Consider the following 19,568-nt stretch of genomic DNA (forward strand, 5'->3'; position numbering starts at 1 on the left):
GTGCAATGTAGTGATTAAAAATGAATTTCTTGATACCTGCAAACTGAGTTAGCCTGTGTGTTTGCATCTCTAGCATATAGACTGCTAGACTCTTTAAAATATAGTTTATATCCACTTGCTGAATAGCTGATAGAGTTAATAGCATCAGTACGTGTGCTTTCTAAAGAAATGGTACTAATTCACTAGTGTTATAAAAATGGACTTTTTAAATGTGATGACAGAGGCAACTTTTATTTCATATTAGATATATTTCTCTAGCACTTTGAGTCAGGTACATGAAGATGATTCTAACAACCAGTTGCTCCCACCTCCATGCGTGAGGGCTAACATTCCTGAATCTTTCTGCTCTGTATTATAAACACCTTTTTCCTTTTTATGACTGCTGATAGCTTCTTCTAGATAATGTTTCTTCCTCCAGTGCTTCCTTTTTTTGATGTCTTCTACTTGGGAAGAAAGGGAAAGACCTTTCTGTAACAAAGAACTTCCTCATCTCAATTATAAAGGATGCTCTAAAAGAAAGCCCATCCTCTCTTGCTTAAACTGCTGAAGGAATTTTGAATCGCGTGTCTGGGCCATTTCCACCTTCTCTTGTCTGCCCTGCCCTCCCAAATGTATTTCTCTCTCATAATTGTAATCATGACTGTAGTGGTGGTTAATGATGGCTGGAATTGCTAAAGAGCTGAGAAGGTAATGGAGGAATAGTCTTGCACAAATTGTTTCACGCTGCTACTGCTGCTTGCTTAGATATTTGACGCTGAAGATGGGAAGCCTCCTTTTTACCTAAATCTTAACATAGATGATACGCGCTCCCAAGGTGTTCAGCTTTAGTTTTTGTTGTCATTGTTTTTTTAAATTGCAACTTCTAGCCCCTTTAGGGCTAGTAAATAAGAAACCATAAGCCATAAAGCAGTCATGAAACCAACCGGATCTTAAATACAATATCTCTCCTATTAATAACTATCACAAGGCTATGAATTTTGATGTGAGCAGGAATCTTTTAAGGGGCACTCTTATTTATTCTTCAAGTAGATATGCTGATGCTGTGAGATCACCTTAGACTGCAGCCAGTTTAAAAAAAAAAAACAAAAAAACCCATAATCGCATCCTCTAGTCTCAATTACTTTGCTGCATTTGAGGACATGTTTTCTTAAAGACTGAAGTATTGTGCACATTACTATGCAATTAACTGCAAGATATAGAAAATTTCTATAAAATGGTTGCACACTTCATTATCTGTCTTTACAGAAAATACTGATAACGAGAACTAGAGACAGGTTGCTTCCTGTTGATGTTATTCTTTCTGGGTGCTCCAAGAAATTAAAGGGAGAGAAAGTAGGCTGAGGAATACAGAGCTTAGCTAGCTGCTGAAAGTGGCAATAGAAAAAGCGTATTTCCTTTTTCTTCCATAGTGCTTATGTATAAAGTTGCAAGCTGTGGTCTCCTGTAGTACAGTGATTTTACTAATGGCAGCAGATAATAATGAGGTAGGAAAGAAATAGAAAACACAGCATCATCTTTGAAAATGTTTGAAATGGATTTATTTTTAAAAAATCACTTTTTACAGTTGGATCATACAGTATTCTGTATGCCTTCAAAATTAAAAGCCTCTAGCTTTTAAAAATGCTGTCCAGTACAAAAGTGCTAATGTAAAACAATAGTGTTTATATATATATATATATAACCAGCGCTATAGATCACTAAAAACCACCGTGAGTAGTCTCTCCACCAGCGTCAATGAGTGGAGAAGAGATGGAAGATCAGACTTCTTGGTATTCAGGGGCTTCCTCCTTCCCCTTACAGTTCAGTCTTCAGGAGCTTCAGAGCTTTCTGCATGTTTGAGTACACTAGAAGTGCAATATTCATACAGGTTATTTTTGCTGCAACTTCCTCTGTCTCTGACTACAATTATGTTAGAGAAGTATCATTTTTATTATAAAAGTCTTTGCCCAAATCCCTATTGGTGTATTTATTCTGATGCACTATTCTGCAGCCTCTGCTGAGCGTTTTATGAACATCAGTCTGCTTAATTGCACCTGGGGAGAATGTGTTCCCTTAGTGCAAGTGCACAGTTATTCACAGGTCAGAGATGTGAGCTGTGCAGCACACACGATACTTGTGTGCTGAGGGTGGGCTATCACGTGTGACCCTTTACTGCCTCCAGAAAAGGTTTGCTGACTTGGGCTGCAGAGATTGTATGCAAGGGCGCTGGTGGTCTAACTCTTGGTTACAATGAGCAGTACTGAATTGTGCCAGTTCCTACTACCTATGTTTTCTTTCAAAGTAGAAGGATGTTCAAGGCTCCAGGGTTGTACCATCATTCTCTTCAGCACAGTGACCCTAAGTCTAGCATTCCTCTTAACTTCCTAAGATTTTAGTATTAGACTTCAGAAAGTTTAAGTCAGGCAGACCCGGTGACCTCCACTTGGACTAAATTAATCTAATTCAAATGTGAATACTGACACCGAATGAAACAATGTTGAGTATTACTATCGCTAGAAAGTGTGAGTCATGAAGTTACATTCTTCCCCAACCTGTCCATACCTTGCATTGGATGACTGTCTTTCAGTAACTATTGATTGCAGGTGTGTGTAATGTCTAGTGATATTCCTTATTGTGTGAAAAAATCTGACTGCTTTCAGGATATAGTACTTACACAAAGAAATACTTACACAAAGAAATATCAGAGGGCTCATATGCGTAGAGACGGTTTGAGTATCTTCCAGTAATATCTGCTCTCACAGTCAGGGAAGGATCTGGAAAAAGATGAGAAAAGTTGTAGAGGACAGGATTAACCTTCAAGCATAAGGAAATAAAGCTTTCTACACTTCTGCTTGCATCCTGAATGCTCCTGCAAGACAAATCTGCTAATCTCTTTAGGGTAGTGTTCTGCTTCCATTAATGGCCAACAGCACTTTGTTCCACAAAGTAACTGAAGTTTCAATTTTAAGTCTTCTGTGTGCAGACTTATCAAGGAGGGGATAGGTTTAATTCATATTATTGTTGATCAGCCTTAGACCCCGTGTCACTGCACGGTACGTTAATTAACTCTATAAGCTGAGACAGCTCCCAAGCTACAAATTTAAAAAAAAAAGAAAAAAAAAAAGCAGTTGCTTGAATCAACAGAAAATAATGATCTTCATCCAAGTCTTCTGAGAGGCTGAGGAACAGAAATGTGCATCATGACCTAGATTTATGAAGGTACGTGCTAATGGTATGCGTGTGTAGCATATAAGGCTACGTATCCCCTCTGGGAGAAGGAATATATGGATGCAGGCATGGCCACTAAGATGTCCAAAATGAAAAAGCTTATGAGACGTTAGTGCAAGTAAGCACAGAACTATGTATCTGGCTTTGAAAATCTAGCCTTTGAAACATGCTGGGTCACTGCTGTTTCCATTTTGCCCATGAGATTATGTGCCAAAATGAAACCTGTCTGCTTCATGATAATTCTAGAGATAGCATAATGAACAAGACTATCATTTCTGAAGAAAAAAATTTAATGAAATTATAGGGCGTTGAATTCTAGACCCGTGAACCTAATGTCATGGCTGGGGTTAGTTTGAATTTTAATTCAAGTTAAACAATGAAAGCTTCAAGGGCTAGAGCACAGTGCTCTCTCCTCTCTAGAGGTGCACTGAAGGCAGGTTGGGCAGTGGCGTACAGGTGAAGCAGGGCACTGCGTTCAAGGCAGTAGCCTGCCGAGAGGGGATGGGTTCAAGGTGAATGGGCTGTATCCTGCCCACACGGAGGTGGAGCTGTGATCAGCCTCCTCACCTCTGGCAGTGCACTGTTCCTTTTCCATCACTGCTCTATTTCTCTTTAGGGCTGTGCAAACCTTCTCCAAGAGGAGACTCTTGCTCAGCTAATTCTTTTTTTATTATTATTATTTTTATTATTCCTTTTTTTTTTTTATTTTTCTCATATGTGCAGCAAGACACAGCCAGAGATTCTATATTTCTCTTGGAATAAATTCCTGCTGATATGCCTGAGGACTTGAGACTCACGATGCAGCAAGGGCTTCAATCCAAGATCAGCATTAACGTTTAAGGTACTCACCTATGAACAAAATCCTAGGGACATACTGGCCATCGGGTGAAAGATTCTTGTCTGTTGTTTCATACTTAAAGAAAACAGATAAGGTTCTCATTCAAGATTGCAACAGTGTATGTTATAGAAATATTTAGTTAAATTTTAGTTAAAATTTAATATTATATTAAACTTCGAATTTCTTTGTATTTTAGGGTTATGATAGCTAGAGATAAGAGATTTATTACTAAATCTATCATGCTTCAGCACTGGCCATTTTTCCTAGGTATTAAACTGACTAAGCTATGGAAGCCATAATTAAAAATAGAAGTTTATTATTTTCAGTTAATGAAGGGTATCTGGGAAACTTACCACAAGGTTCAGGAGAATAAACTTATCAGCCAATTTCTGTATATCTTTATTTTCAGCAAAGACCTTCTTCAGTGCTATAGTGAAAGCAATGTGGAATAACAGTTAAAAACCAAAAAACCCCAAAATATACTTTAAATTTTGGCCTAAAAAAATCCCTTAGAACAACTGATAGATTCAAATATGGCTGCCTGGTAGCAGCCATACCATTACAGCAGATAAAGATTTTAACTTCATTCAGCTTCATTATTCTGTGATAAAGAGTAAGTATAATGGTATAGAATTTCCCCTTCCTTCAGCTGGTGTAGATCTCTAAAATTTTTCTGCTCAAATTTGAATTTGAGCATATGACTCTTTAAATCTAGTCTAATATTATAGCTTCAGGCTCCAATTCTGAAGGTGCTGACAATAATAGTGTGGAGGTGTAGGACCTCAGCCAGAAATGTCTCGAGAAATCTTAATGTTAACCAAGTTCCCTCTGGAGTTACTGGGGCTATTGATTAATGGAAAGGTCTTGCTGCATGGATCAGCTGGCAGGATGAGGGGCCCCCGGGTAAGTTCAGAAAAACAGAGAAAAGAGTAGTCCGAGCTACTAGAAATCCCCCAAGAACTCAGTTTCAGCCTTGTTTGATTTAGTCTCTGGTCAAATTCAGTCATGACCATCAATGACAGAGTTGAATACTTCCTTTTCTCTCCCTTTCCTGAAAATTTCTGCTGTTGTTACTCCTCATCTTGTGATGGGTTTCAACTGATTCTAAGGCAAACTAAAGACATACTTGTCACAGGTCAAAATCTGCTGATCTGTGCTCTTTCCTGCATTTATCAAGAGATGCAAGTATTGCATTAATACTGAGATACAGGTATTTTTGTGTGTGCAGAAATAAAATAAAAAAGGAATGTGATACTGATTTAAAAAATATTCTTCCTGCTTCTGTAAGTTAGTATTTCACTAAGGCTTACTGAGCAAGTGTGTTTGTGGTTTTTTTTTTTAAACACTGCATATTCTGAAGTCAAAAAGCAGCTGCTTTTCTGTGCAGAATGATTACCTTGACTGTGTGGGCAGTCATCCAAGTGGTGGATAATCATCAGGGGTTTATTGCTGAAAAAGGAATAGTCTTGTTAGGGGTTACTGGATGTGGAGACAGGTGCTGAGGGGTCCATAGGTCATGGGGGGCCCAGGTTGCAGGGCTGTGATACCTGGTCTTGGAGCGGAAGAGGGCTTCCTCATAGGTTTGTGTCCAGATAAGCTGGTCTCCCCAGCCTGCGATGGGGAAAGGGCAGGTCAGAACGGTTAATGAAGCAGAAACTGAATTATTAGAACAACTATAGGAATTAAAACTGTAGCAGGTTGCACTTTTTTAAATACTTTTTTATTACCTCTAGAGAGTGTCTGAGGCAGTTTTGGCTTAGTCTCCTTAGTTTCCTTTGCCTCCTTTGTCTCCTTGGTCTCCTTCTTGGGTGCATCCTTAGCCAGAGCACAAGACAGGGCAACAAGCAGCAGGAACACCGACATATAGCTCTTCTCCATGGCTTCTCCTAGGAAAGAGAAACTTGAAATTGCTTTGCTTCCCAAACTGCTGCTTGTGCAGAGGTGCAGGGCAGGTGAGCAGTGCTCAAGTGAGAGCTCAAATCACAAATATGTGGCAGGGTGAGTCACTGCTGAAATTAATTGTGCTGGTGGGAACAGAGAGGAAGGGTGAGGTTTGCTTAGCAAATCATCACAAAGAAATCAGTCACTTTCTACAGCTCCATGCATCCCATTGGGCTGTAGTCCTCTTAGACACTCACTTTGGTGCTAGTTTCTCTCTGTGTCTCTCCTTTTTACAAATATTGAATTTGCTCAGTAAAACAACAAAATTCTGGCAATTTCTACAAGAATCCAAAAGGACTACATGCAGAGTTGTATCTAGATCTCTCAATATTATAGTAACCAAGCACTCCAGCAGCTGAAATTTTTCAGCAGATGCTGAAAAATTAACTTTTCTAGGCTATTCCTCTATGTTGCAGCTACAGCAACTCCTGTGAGAAGTAAATCATAAGCTAGGTTTTATAATGAGTCATTGGCATGGATGCAGCTTAATCTTGTGGTTGAAACTTCAGAGCATGCCTTCCCCCTTAAAACTCTTATCTAGTCCTTAAAGACAAGAAGTAATCAGTGGAACAGTGAAAATTGAAATGCAATCTGCGAGCTGAAGCAAGGCAGAGAGCAGATGGCTCTTCCTGAGCCTGACACTGGGATTTGGGGATGGAGGTGAGGCGTGTCTGATGGGAAGCTCCTCAGTGGTCCAACTGGGATGCTTCTTCAAACCAGGGGAGGGAGGAGGCACATGACAGTGATATGACCCTATTTTTTCTCATTAAATTTATTCTTGAAAACTAGAGTACTAGTTTAACAGATACCAGTTTGATAGAAAGACCTAAGATACTCCAAAAGTGATATAGAAAATTCAGAACATTTGTGCAAAAACTACAGCAGGCCGGAAACTTTTAAAATTCAGGTAATGAATGAAAGTCCAGGGAAATAAATGCATTCCTCTAGGTTTTGGTAGGAACTGCTGGAGGAGGCTTAAGCTGAATTTGAATCAGTGTTACAGTGCTTTTTGCTATTGGGATGTTCAGTAGACCTTCAACATCCAGGGAGTCATTGTTTCAGAAACACGAAATAAGATTTTACAACAGACTGCTTTTTTGCCCTGAGAAAAGTATCCTTTGCAAGGAAGAAAACTGCATAAAGTTAAATTAAACCTGGTGTATTTTCAGTGCTGTCTAGAGAGCTGTTTTAGCTAGATCTGTATTGAGGAAGTAATACTAAAAAAAAAAAAAAAATTTGCTAACCAGGAAACCAAAGACAGAGAATCATTAAACCTGCTCTTTAAAACTTCACCTCTGCAAAGCTATGTGCACTTTTTCTACATTCTCCACTCCCCAAAAAACCCTCCCTTCCTGATTATTTCTAACCTGAAAAGACAACATTTCCCTATACATTTTCTTTATAGCAAACTGTACTGAACTGTCCCCAAGTTGCTGCAGTCTTTTTTTTTTCCATTGATTAGCCTACCTCAGCTCTAGGTAACCTGAGCCCAGAATTCACAGGTTTTAACAGGTTCTTTCCAAAGAAATGTTTATTGCCTTACCTTGTTTGCTCTCCCGGCTGCCTGCCCAGGTGAGAAGGTGTCCGGAGTTACAGTGTGACCGCTACTGCTCCTACTGCCTATTTATGCACCTTCACACACCTCAGCTCCACCTACAAGCTCTGGATTTGAATATTACTACCAAAGAGCTAAATCTTCCAATTTCCTCCCCACTAAAATACTCTCGGTTAATTTTGTAATCAAATAACATTAACATTTCCTGTCAAACACCATATATATAAAGCTCAGAGATGCTTCTGTAGTCTTTTAGAACATTTTTAACAGGTGATTTTTAAAATACTGGCAAAGATCCAAGTCCAGGTAAGCTTAAATCCAAACTCCTGATTTGCCTGAAGAGTGATTTGTCTTTTTTTGATTGGTTGGGAATAGAACCTGGTCACTATTCTTTTAGTCCTCTGAAAAAGTTAGATGATGACTCAGACTTTAGCTGTTAATTATCTAATTAACTGTGTGAATTATACAGATATATATGTACACATGCACATATAATACTACATAGCAAAATTTCAAATGAAATCTAACAGCAAGTTTATAAAGATCTTCGCTAAAAAAATACTTAGAAGCCATAAAAATATACTGCATTCATAAGCTGAGGTCTAAATAAATATTGTATTCAGATTTCATGTTTAATTAATTCTGTAGATGCTTACTTTAATGACAACATGAAAACCTATCACTTCAGGTTTCAGATACATGTAGTACAGTGCAACACTCGGGAAAACTGTAGACCATTTTGCCTTACTAGAAGGCCATCCCTAGCATTTGCACCTCCTGCAGATGGTACTTTTTAAGAGATGGCGGCAATCCTGTCCTAGGTGATATATGTTGAAGCTAAAGTAGGTTCTCCTTGGTGCATGCCTCATATATTTTAGTGAGACTAAAATAACATCTTCGTAAGCAGTGAGCACTTAACATTGCTCAACTGGGTAGATGAAATCAATCAGATATGGATTTTTCTGTTTGAAATTCCTTGTGTTTTCTGATAGCTGCTAACGACGTACATTTTTCTGTATATATTTCAGAGAAAATGGTGCTTTGGATCACTCTTTTTTTAACCTTTTGTAAACACTAATTAGGAAGATTCAGATATGTATTTCGTCAGCTACTATATTGTGTATCCAAATCACTTCTACTCTAAAACAGGATTTTTTTTTTTTTTCCAAAAGTTATACCAAAATAAGTTCCCTAAGTGCATATGTGGAACAGCTCTTGCTTTGGACAATCAGGTTGTCTCATTAATCCACCTCAGTGTTGATTTAGGAGTCAAACAATTAGGTACCCGCTTCTGAAATCTTTGTTTTAGGCAATTCTAAATTGTAATTCAATGTATTCTTGCTGATTGTCTTCTCAGGTTGCACCTAATAGCATATATTTGGTAATTTTAAAGCCTGTAACAGCAATTCTAGTTGCTTTCAAGTTATATGAGGAGATAATGAATGGGTAGGCTCCCATTCACACACTTCTTTTTTTTTTTTTTTTAAGCAAACTTGTCTAAAAATGCATTCTAAAAACTCAGCCCCCATTCACTCTTTGGCACCTGCCTTAGATATATTCCCATTAAATTTGTACTCTTACTTTCTCCTGTTTTAAGGAGATACGTTTACCTTAGCCTATTTCCATATAGCTTTGTGATGCTCTTTAAGAATTATTTTCCATCAGAAACTTAAAAATAAAAACGTAGCTACTGACAGGGACTTTCTTGTCACCTCTGACCCAGTGATCTCAAAGGAACTAGTTGCAAGTGTCTGTAAACCAGCCCTGCCCTTTGTGAATGGAGAGGGGAGCTCAGCCTTTCCTAAAGTTCCCAGCTAGGGTCCTGAAGCCAGCCCCAGCCTCCGACTTCGCTTTAGGCTGTTTATCAGAGACTTTCTCTGCCTCAGTAACTAGGTCCTGCAGGAACTGCCCCAGGATAGCTTGGAACAAAGTGGAACTATCCCAGAAGGTTTTTCCTCTCTTGCTGTAAAGATTTGATATACCCCATTACAGTTAATATTTAACATCTTTACAAAACTAGACATTTGCTTTTTTTTCTTCTGATTTTCATTTCTCTGTTCTGATGGTACCTTCATTCTGATGGTGACCAATATTGTAGCCATTTTCCTGCAGTGTTCAACGTGTACAGGTAAATACCTGCGATACATCTGATGACTTATCTTGAAGGATGACAATTTCCCAAAACGTGTCAGCCTAACACTTTCTCCTTTTCTGTTGAATGAATGCCTCTATTAACTTGAAGTACCTACAGTTTATTGGTAATATATTTCAAATTGGATAGCAGAAGAGATGTTAAGATTTAAGATATTTATAAGTATCTGACCTTTTGATGACTGGTTCTAAAGAAAATATACCAATTCATCAGAATTCTGATATCTCTGAAAGCGTTGTTTCCAATTGCATATGCATGCATATAATTCAAATCACCATCAGTTGATAAAAATTGACAGGCTGAAATGCAAGCATGAAACGTCCTTTAAATAGTCTCAGATAAAGGCTGGAGTTTGTCATGTAACCACTTCTTATGTTATGCTCCATTTTGTGTTGTGAAGTACTGGGATGTGCTGGAAGGAATTGCTGAATGATGTATTTCCACATCAGCAAGTCATTTGAACACCCATAGTAAATGTACCTGTGCTTGTATAGTTTAATGCACTTTTTCACGATGGAAGCTATCATGATTTACTGCATCAAGGAGTGTCAAGGTTTTCAGCATACGTGGGACTAAGCTTGTGTTCAGTAAGAGAAAGCCTGATCCTGACAACTATTAGAGTTAATTTTCAGATGTTTCACTCGGTCCCACAGAGAGACACCAAATGAATGAAGAGGCCCACTTTCTGTTTAGAAACTGTGGATAGATCGCAGCCTTTGAAGAAGACTTACCTAGTTGCCTTAACTGAGCAAGTTGTGATTGGGAAGGCTTCATGGATGAAATTCTTGCACTTAATTTTATGTAAATGCATTTTAGTTAATAAAATAAGTAGCTTTATTTAAAAGCAGAAAATTTTCTGTACCCAGGAATTAGAGTAAATGACTCCTCGCCTATCTGAGCATATTGATATGCAGTTTTTAATATTGCTTAAAGTCTGTAAGCCAATGGTTTCCTATTTTTACTGTACTGTAATATGAAGGCGGATGAATCTAACTTAATTGTAAAACTTGCATCCCCTGGTTCTGAGATGATGGCTTTCTGTTACGGACAAGTAGCTAAGCTACAGTGTTGGTAATTCTAGTGAGTCTCCTGGACCTGCCTCAGCTTACTGTGATCTTTATTTGTGCCTTATTGTCTTCATTTTTGTTATTTTGGATTTGTTTGGTTAACCTTTGCCAAGGACCTCTCAATTTTCCTAATGTGCTACCTCAAAGATCAGAAGATCTTGACTTCTAGTGAATATCAGTGCCCTATATTTTTCTCTGAAACATGCTAGGTGCCAAACTTTGTCCACAACATAATCTCGGGAAAGAAACAATATCTCCTGCAACTGATAGAACTGTGCACCATTATGTGCTCTGCTTCTCTAAAGATGCCTGACAAGAGGCCACTGACCAACTATGGAAAAAAAAAATAGATGATGTCAACTCTGACTCCCAGAATTAGTCCCTGAGTAATACAGGCGAGTATTCTTTTTATTCATAATATCTTACCTGGGCTATTTACACAAATAAACGGTTCCGTCCTGGTTTTTTCACAATGGCAAGTAAATATATTTAAAGTACTCTAGGAGCACTATGACTCAAATTCCAACAGAACCCACTAATGCGCCTCCTTTTTTGGCCCCAATGTTAAGGCAAGAGCATCACTCTTGCTTGTGCACTAATTTCACACTGTAAATGTTGCTTTTGGTTTCAGGCCAGTATCATAATCGCCATTACCTCTGCAATGAAGCTCATTTGTTCTGTAGATTTCCTCTTTGTTACCTGTGCTGTTGGTCTTTTCTCCAAGCACCATGGTCTCTGGTAATGTTGGCACCTTCCGGCCAGCTTCTGTCTTTAGGGTCTTGGCCACAAAAATTGTAAAGTTGACCCCAGATCAGTTGGAGGCTCCTGTATGTTTTCACCTTCTTTCTTTTCCCCCTTTTTGAGAGATTTCTCACTATTTTTTTCTTCAGACTGAAACACACTTTAAGTTTCTGTAATAATTTCATAAATGGCCTCCTCTACTAAAATGTAAGAAGCTGAAGGGTCTGAGCTTGTTCAGTTTGACAAAGAGAGGGCTAAGGGGTAATCTATTAGCAGCCTGCAACTACTTGAAGGGGAGCTACAAAGATGATAGATTCAGACTCTTCTTGATAGTAGCAGCAGATGATGAAACAAAGTGTGAGGGCCATAAGCTGTGGCTTGGGAGGTTTGTGGTGGACATCAGGAAAATCATCTTCATGAGAGTGGTAGCACAGTACTGGCACAGAATGCCCAGGGAGGCAGGAGAACCTCTGTTTTCAGATGTTTCCGAGAGTTGACTTGACAAAGTTTTAAATCGTGTCGTTATTCAGTGATCATTCACAGGGATGGGGTTCCAAAGAGTACCTTTGCTCTGTGTCTGACTTCTGTTTTACGCTGTTTAACATGAGCTTTGGAATAGCACAGTAACCTGTTCCAGCTGGTTCATGCTATGAGGTACACTTCCCAATGCAGATTGTTGAATGTGCTTCTGAAGGCTTCTCACTACAATTCTTGTCTGCAAATACTGGTATAGTATACTGTTTACATATATATGTATATATATAGTATACATTCTATATAGCGTAGTATACTGTACTAATAGTATACTTTCCCTTGTTAAACAATATCTTAGTAACATATTAGAGACCACTGGCTTAGCTTCTCACTGAGATAAGTGATTCTATTCCAGATTGCCTCAAACGTCACAATTTCTGTAGTTTTTTACTTCCAGATAACCTAAAGTGCACGCTGCACTGATATACGGTCTCTAAACGTAATGCCTAATTTGCCTATACAACAGCAATGTTAGGAACATAGGCCTAAAATGATCTTAACCAAGGTTACCCTTAAAAATCACTGTAGAGCTTCAAATCTTGACATAGTCATAAGTCTCAGGATTCTGGGAGAGGATCTCTCTCTTTTTGCATTCTGTGGTTGTGTGAGCATAAAGTTTTGCTCGCTTTTCAGTGTTGCTCCTGCAACAATCTCCTAGCACGCTGTACCTATTCCCTGTGATAAGTTTCTTGCTAAAGTATCTGTTTATCTAGAATGCTGGCATAGGAGCAGAACCAATGACAGTGGCTTTCCAAAGATCATCCTTCCTGTAGGAACTATTTCCTCAGTCGAGGAATGCATCACAATATAGTGACCTTGGATGAGAGTATATCTCCCATAACATCCCCACAGACAAACCAATGAAGTATGGATGAGGGAGGTGGACAGGGAGGAGAAGCATGTAGTCCAGCTGGAGGCTAGTCCCTAGTGGCATACCTCAGAGGGTGATTTAATGTCTTTATTAATGAATGGAAAGAGTGTACCCTCAAAAAGTTTGCTGATGGTGCCATCAGGGAGCAGGGATGGCTGGCTGCTCTGCAAGGCAAGGTGAGCAGGGAGCAGAGCATGGGGGCAGTGACTTCACCAGCAAGAAATTGGGATGCAGAGCGGCAAGTCAGGGTCGGACACAATCCACTGCTTGCCCAGCAAGTCTGTAGTGATGAGGCAGGTCTGAGTTCAAGCCAGGAAGCTGAACCTGTGGGTATGGATCATAGTGAGACTTTCAGAGGTAGAAGACCAGGTGCAGACAGAGCTGCTGCACAGCTGCAGTGTAGCACAGGCAGGAGTCAGCAGTAAAGCCTCTGCTTAAAAGCAGCTCCTAACAGCAAGGGGTGGCAGGCCTCACTTCCTTCACAACAGCTCTTACCAGCCAATGAAACTGTTCAATTTAGCCACCTAAACTCCTAGAAGGGGGATTTGCTTCAGGCCCTAACAAATACAAAACTGTGAGGAGTGGCTGATACACCAGATGGTTGTGCTGCCATTCAGAGGGTCCTCAACAGGCTGGAGAACTTGGCAGAGCAGAACCTCATGAAGTTCAACAAAGGAAAATGCAAAGTCCTGCACCTGGGCTTGAATAACCCCAGACATCAGTACAGGCTGGGGTCTGAGTGGCTGGAAAGCAGCTTTGCAGAGGAGGATGTGGGGGTCCTGGTGGACAAGTTGAGTATGAGCTAGTAATATAACCTTGTGGCAAAGATCAGCAGACTCCTGGGCTGCATTAGGCAGAGTGTTGCCAGTAGGTTGATGGAGGTGATCCTTTCCATCTCCTCAGCACTGGTGAGGCACATCTGGAGTGCTATGGCCAGTGCTGGGTTCCACCATATAAGAGATGCATGAATCTAGTGAAGGGCTGTGAAGAAGACTGAGGGCTGGAGCATCTGTCATAGCAGAAGAGGCCGAGAGAGCTAGGATTGTTCAGCCTAGGAAAGAGAAGGCTCAGGGCAATCTTCTCATTGATACTTTACTCCTGATGGGGGAGCAAAGAAAACAGAGTCAGACTGTTCTCAGGGGTGGCCAATGAAAGAATGAGAAGCAACAGGCACAAAATGAAATACAGGAAATTCTATTTAAACATAAGAAAAGCTTTTCCTGTGGTCAGGGTGGTCGAACACAGGAGCAGGTTTTTCAGAGAGGTTGTGGAGTCTCCATCCTTGGAGGCAGTCAAAGCCTGACTGGACACAGTCTCGAGTAACCTGCTGTCACTGACCTTGTTTGATTAGACTATCTCCAGAGGTCCCTCCCAACCTCAACTATTGTGTGATTCTGTGTATGTAGCACATAAGAAGGAAAGATTAAGTAGTATAAAGGTGAACTTAAATTGGACCTAGACATATTGCACCCTTAGCTGCAGCTGACCTACGGCCATATAAAAGCTAAATTAATAGAAAAATGCCATACCATGTTTACAGATTGGGATATTATAGCTGGAATAGAATGCTTATTATCTTCTGCCCATGAGATGCTCAGGTTTCACCAGTGTGTGGGTCACCCCACTGTACAAATACAGTTGTAATATCCCTACCAGAATAGTTAGCTGGCTGATTAGTCAATTAGAATGACATAAGGACACGTGTACTAAAGTCTTGTTAAAAATTATGGCCTGGAAACAGCAAGCACGCTCTGTCAGGTGGTGACACTAAATAAGCAATATCAGTCACAGAGAACTGATAGGAGAATGGGTGTTACTGCTCTCATGCTGGCCAAATTCCAGTTTGTGTCACTACAATAACGACGTTCCATCTTTACATTCAGATGCAGTGAAAACTTTCTTTCTGCTCCTTTAAAACTGCATTTTTTGTAGCTGGCATAAGAAACACAATTCTAAATCTTGTGAATTACTTACCTTATGGTGATCCAAGGGCTGAGATATGTTTGAACTGTGCTTAGCCTAGCTACACAGAAGTTGGGACCAAAGCCCTCAGGTCCGGAGAACAGCCAACACTTGTTTTTTCTCCCTCCTATGGGGTCATTCCAGCAGCTGAGAATGGCTGAAATAGTAGAGAGCTTAGGCAACGCGGTCTTTTGCATCCAGCTGCTGCACTGTATCCACCTCTACCATTCAGAGATATTTTGGGGCACAGGAAATTCACAGATAGTCGGATCACTGCTGCATGCCCATAAAATTGGGTCAGAAAGATGGAGATTTGAGAGCAATGTGAAAGAAGAGCACTTAAAATCTCATGAAGAGTCATATATACCTAAAATTACCCATACTAGAATTGTTATGTGAATGATCTGTTGGGAGCCGCTTATCTTTTAACGCATCTAACAGAAGAAGATGAAATAAGATGTTATTTCTTGTTTTCTGGTGAAAGATATGTAGTTAGCATACTTGGATTAGTTAAGTTTTTGGAGCTGAATGCATGGACTCTTTATGAACTCTGGCAGGCTGAGGTTTTGGCTCCTGTATTCCTGTTTCATGTAGTGCAGCTGCTTAGAGTGCAGAGGTGAGCAGGCAGCTGATGCCGCCAGCTATGTTCAGCAGGTGTTACTTGGGAGAAGTAACCATGAGGCCAATCAGTAGCACCTGCCTGCTTTCTAGAGTGGGTGAGGGTGTGGGGGATATCAGCAGCACAGTAGGAAGGAGGAAAATGTCCATGCATGTTTAGTCTTTGCTTAGCATGCGTGGAGCTCTGGTGGGGCAGTGTTTAGTACTTTGCTGCGTTGGCTTAACAGCACTGAGAACTGAGTTGCTAACTCAATACAGGGTGCTGCTCGCTTCACTAACTGTAAGTTTTAAATGTAAAATATCTTGCTGAAAATGAAAAACCCAAACAAACAGAAGATAATGAATAACTGAGTAAGGTACTTGATGTCAGGTTCCTGGAGCGAAACAAAAAATCTAGGCTATTAATCGTGCATTACTGACGAGCAATGAATGCCACATGCTTCAGCCAACAGAGTACTGGCGTGGCAGCCAGTAATGGACCTTTTGTTGTTTCTTCTCCCACTACAGTGTCTATGTGCATTAGTTATCTCATCTGTAAACTGAAAATCATGAAAATTCCTATCATCAAGTTTATGTGATGGCAGTAGCTTTTACCTGAGAACCGGCAAACAGTCTGGAGGCTGCACAGTCGGTCCTTGCTCTCCATATTTTCTATTTAAGAACCTGGAGGGAAGAGGCAGAGTTGTCATCTAAAAGCTCCAAATGATTTGCAGCTTTAGACAAGCTTGATGTGGGCGCTTGAGTGTTGTGAATATTCTTGTGCCTTCGTACGTGAGAAGCCACGGTTTGCCACTGGGAATCATGACTTCTGACATGACCTGCTGTAAAATTTTCCTCTTTTCTCCTGTCCTCCTTTGGCAGTGGGTTGAATTAATGATACCTTCCATATTGTTTTATTAAAGGTGTTCATTACACTCTCATTTCTTCTTTCTGTAGACCAATAAGGTTATAACACCTGTATTTCCCTGCAAACTTCCTGGTTGATGTGTGAGGTAAGTCAGCATGTAGTATGTTTGATCTTTTGTCTTATGCAGGTGTGATGAAGAACGGTCTCACTTTCTGCCCTTACTACCCTGGCTCAGCCCAAAAAATAACTAAGTAACACTCTTATAACTGATTAATTAAAGCAGAGCCATCACTAAAGTCTAAGAATTGATGTGAGCAGTAGCAAGTTACGTCTTGAACTAGGAGACCATCCTTTTGATGACTGATGCTGCTATGTTAATGAAACTTAAGCTTGAACGCACTATAATAATAGTTTTTTTCAGTCAGCTGGTTTTTTGGAATAAAACCAACCCAATTCTTCTGTGAAATACAGGAACATAGGAATATAAAATTCCTTATGAAAGTAGCTCTACCTTTTAACTATTTCAGTGGAGACTGTATTTGTAAGAATCTCTGGGAGCTGCAATATTGTTTGAATTTCTGTACGAGCGTGGACTGCTAGAGCCCATGTTGTAAAATCATGCATGTTGTGCTGTACCTATTGTACTCCAGTACAGTCAATAGGATCATTTGCTGCATGTGCATTTGGTTAGCAGAGCTAGGGTCTGGAGTACTCAGAGGTGTTTTAGTACCTTCTAATTCTGGAAATGAGGAAAAATGCTTTAATTTAACAGATCTTTTCTAGATAAATGATGTGTACTTTGGAAGATTAAAGACTAAAGATGGTCATTTAGGTGAAGAAGCGTTAAACTCTCAGGAATTTGGGGAAAGTGAAACTGGTACTTTTTATTTACAGATTACTTATACTGAAGAAAAGAAATATTTCAGAAGTATGATTTTTACTGCATGATTATAAAGTTTACTTCCTGTCACCGGTGTTGTTCCTGTAAAGCCAAATAATTCCTTTTGCTCTGCAGCCCCACCAAATAAAAGAATTGCAAGGACCCCTTCATGAAAATCCATGCCTTGTTCCTTCATGAGAGCACACCGTGTTGCGAGCTGTCAGCTTTTTTTGCTCTTGTCTGTTCAATGAGCAAGCAGACCTTCTGTGAGTTTGCTCAGTGTTCCAGCCCGTACTATGTAGAAGGAGGTAAGCTTCAAACTTCCCTATTCAAGTCTCTCTTGATGCAATTTCTGCAAATCATTACTTTAAAACCAAGCTCTGTTCTTGGCCAGTTGTCAGAAATTACGTTTTATAAAGCAACTGTGCTTTCTGTGCTACTGTGACAGTGGTGGTCTGTGAGGGGACTCTGAGACTGAAAACATCTCTGTTTTTACAGGTCAGCAGTCACTGACGGATTCTCAAACTGAACACCTCTTGTTTCTTCTGACTTTATCAGCTACTCTAACAAAATAATCCACCACTCCCTACAAACTATGTTTTATAGGCTATAGAATTCTTGCTTAATGAAATATTTTAGTTTGAAGCGAGGCATATCATGACAGGAGCTGAATTTTGTAAAATCACTAGCCAACAGCGTGAAGATGTTACCTTCCTAATTTCACCTACCTTTCTTAATTTCACCGTTTAACTGATTTCTGCTCTGGTGGAACAAGTCTTGCCCAGGACTTGCAGAACTAGCAAGCAGGAATTGCTAGCAGCAGCAGCGCTGGGTGTTGGCTGCCTGCTCTGTAGCACCATAGCAATTTAGGAGTGGCTTTGTTTAATTAATAGTCAAAACACTCCACTTGCTACCTTCAGTTTTATTAGAGAAGGGGAGAGAGCAGTTGTGACTGGTTGCAGTAATTAAAGTGTTATGGGAAACAAATGGCAAAGACTTATTGTCTGTCCATGAAGGACAATATCCTCTTCCTTCCTCTTGTGCATTTTGTGCAGGACAGGGCTTTGTTCTGAAGGTACTGACCAGGGCATCCTAATGCAGGAATGCGGTTCTCAGTTAACAAAATTGAGATGGCTAAAAGTTAATGCTGGGTTTATTGGGCTGGTTACACAATAGCTTGCAGCTAAACTATACAAAGAATGTTACTGCAGTTTTCCCTAGCAGGAAGTGAATTGGATATAAAACTAAATGCAAATAGAAGCTCCACCCCAGAATTTCTTTTTTTTTTTTTTAACATATCAGTCTCCATTTTAAAGGTTGGTCTCCAGTTCATGTCAAGTCCATGTTAAAAATATTAACGAAAGACCCAGCAACACTTCTTTGCCTATAAGCTGTAGGTGCTAATATTGATATTTTGGAAAATTTATGCGTATTTGGAGGCTGTAATAACAGCCCTAATTCCTTGTTTTAGTGAGGACTAGGGACTTTCTTCCCTTTCTCCCTACCTGCATGGCTTCTGCACCATGCACGTCTTCAAAATAAGGGTTGAGTGCTATTTGATTCCTTATATTTTGTTCGCTCATTTTTCTTTTATTCAACCTTTCACAGAGAGATCTGGAAATCTAGAGTATTATTTACTGTTAACTAGAGGTATGGAATCTTTTAAAAGCTACTATAAGAAAACCCAACAGCAGTTCCTGTGACTTACATCACATTGTACAGCTGCAGTCTGAAATGTAGGGGTTTTATGCCTAATATTAGAGTGCCTGATGAAATAATAGGATTTTTACTGTGTCACAAAGTCTATCATTTTGAAAAAAAACATTTTTTCCATTTGGGAACAAAAAGTAAGATTTCAAAATTTATCATGCAAAAGCAATAAAAATTATTCAGAGAAAAATTACTTTTTCTTCCTTTCCCTTCCCAAAATGAAACTATGTTGCAGAGAATTGTGCGTGCTGCCTCTGACTCGTGGAGATTGAGTAAGAACTGATAGTGTGAAGAAAAGAGAAAGCACAAAGCAGTCACAAAGTCAGCATGTTACAAACGGTGTGACAAAGTGGATGGTCTGGTGGGAGACTGGTGAGATGAAATAGGTTAAGCCATAAGAAAATGGTAGGAGAAAATGCTCCACAACAGAGAAGATGGTATAAGCAGTTTTTCACGAGAGTCTTCTAGTCTTGGTAGAAAATGGAATGCTGAAAATTTGCCTGGCCAAGTAAAAGTGAAAAACGAACTGCTCCTTCAAGTGCAGTGAGGCTTTTGAAAATGATGGTAAACAGAAGAGCACAAGACTCAAGTTTTTTAAGCTGAGATTCTTTCAAATTGGAACTCCAGGAGTATCACTGAAATGTG

At 39.8% G+C, this 19,568-nt stretch overlaps 1 protein-coding gene and 1 long non-coding RNA gene across 2 annotated transcripts; one reads left to right on the forward strand and one right to left on the reverse strand.

Annotated features, from left to right (window-relative positions):
• Positions 1-1,512: 1,512 nt before the first annotated feature.
• Positions 1,513-7,609, reverse strand: AGR2 (anterior gradient 2, protein disulphide isomerase family member). The gene is made up of 8 exons (XM_068935032.1): positions 7,530-7,609; positions 5,773-5,931; positions 5,593-5,656; positions 5,442-5,494; positions 4,399-4,472; positions 4,057-4,120; positions 2,670-2,753; positions 1,513-1,844 (listed from the first exon to the last, which is right to left on the reverse strand). Exons 2-8 carry the CDS (start codon positions 5,921-5,923, stop codon positions 1,795-1,797), a joined length of 540 nt encoding a protein of 179 aa, XP_068791133.1. The 5' UTR covers positions 5,924-5,931; positions 7,530-7,609; the 3' UTR covers positions 1,513-1,794.
• Positions 7,610-15,924: 8,315 nt separating this feature from the next.
• Positions 15,925-19,281, forward strand: LOC138066312 (uncharacterized). The gene is made up of 3 exons (XR_011139633.1): positions 15,925-16,478; positions 17,349-17,521; positions 17,712-19,281. It is a non-coding gene; the product is annotated as an uncharacterized lncRNA (long non-coding RNA).
• The last annotated feature ends 287 nt before the right edge of the window (positions 19,282-19,568 follow it).

The sequence above is a fragment of the Struthio camelus genome, chromosome 2 (assembly GCF_040807025.1).
Source record: "Struthio camelus isolate bStrCam1 chromosome 2, bStrCam1.hap1, whole genome shotgun sequence".
Classification (NCBI taxonomy): Eukaryota; Metazoa; Chordata; class Aves; order Struthioniformes; family Struthionidae; genus Struthio; species Struthio camelus.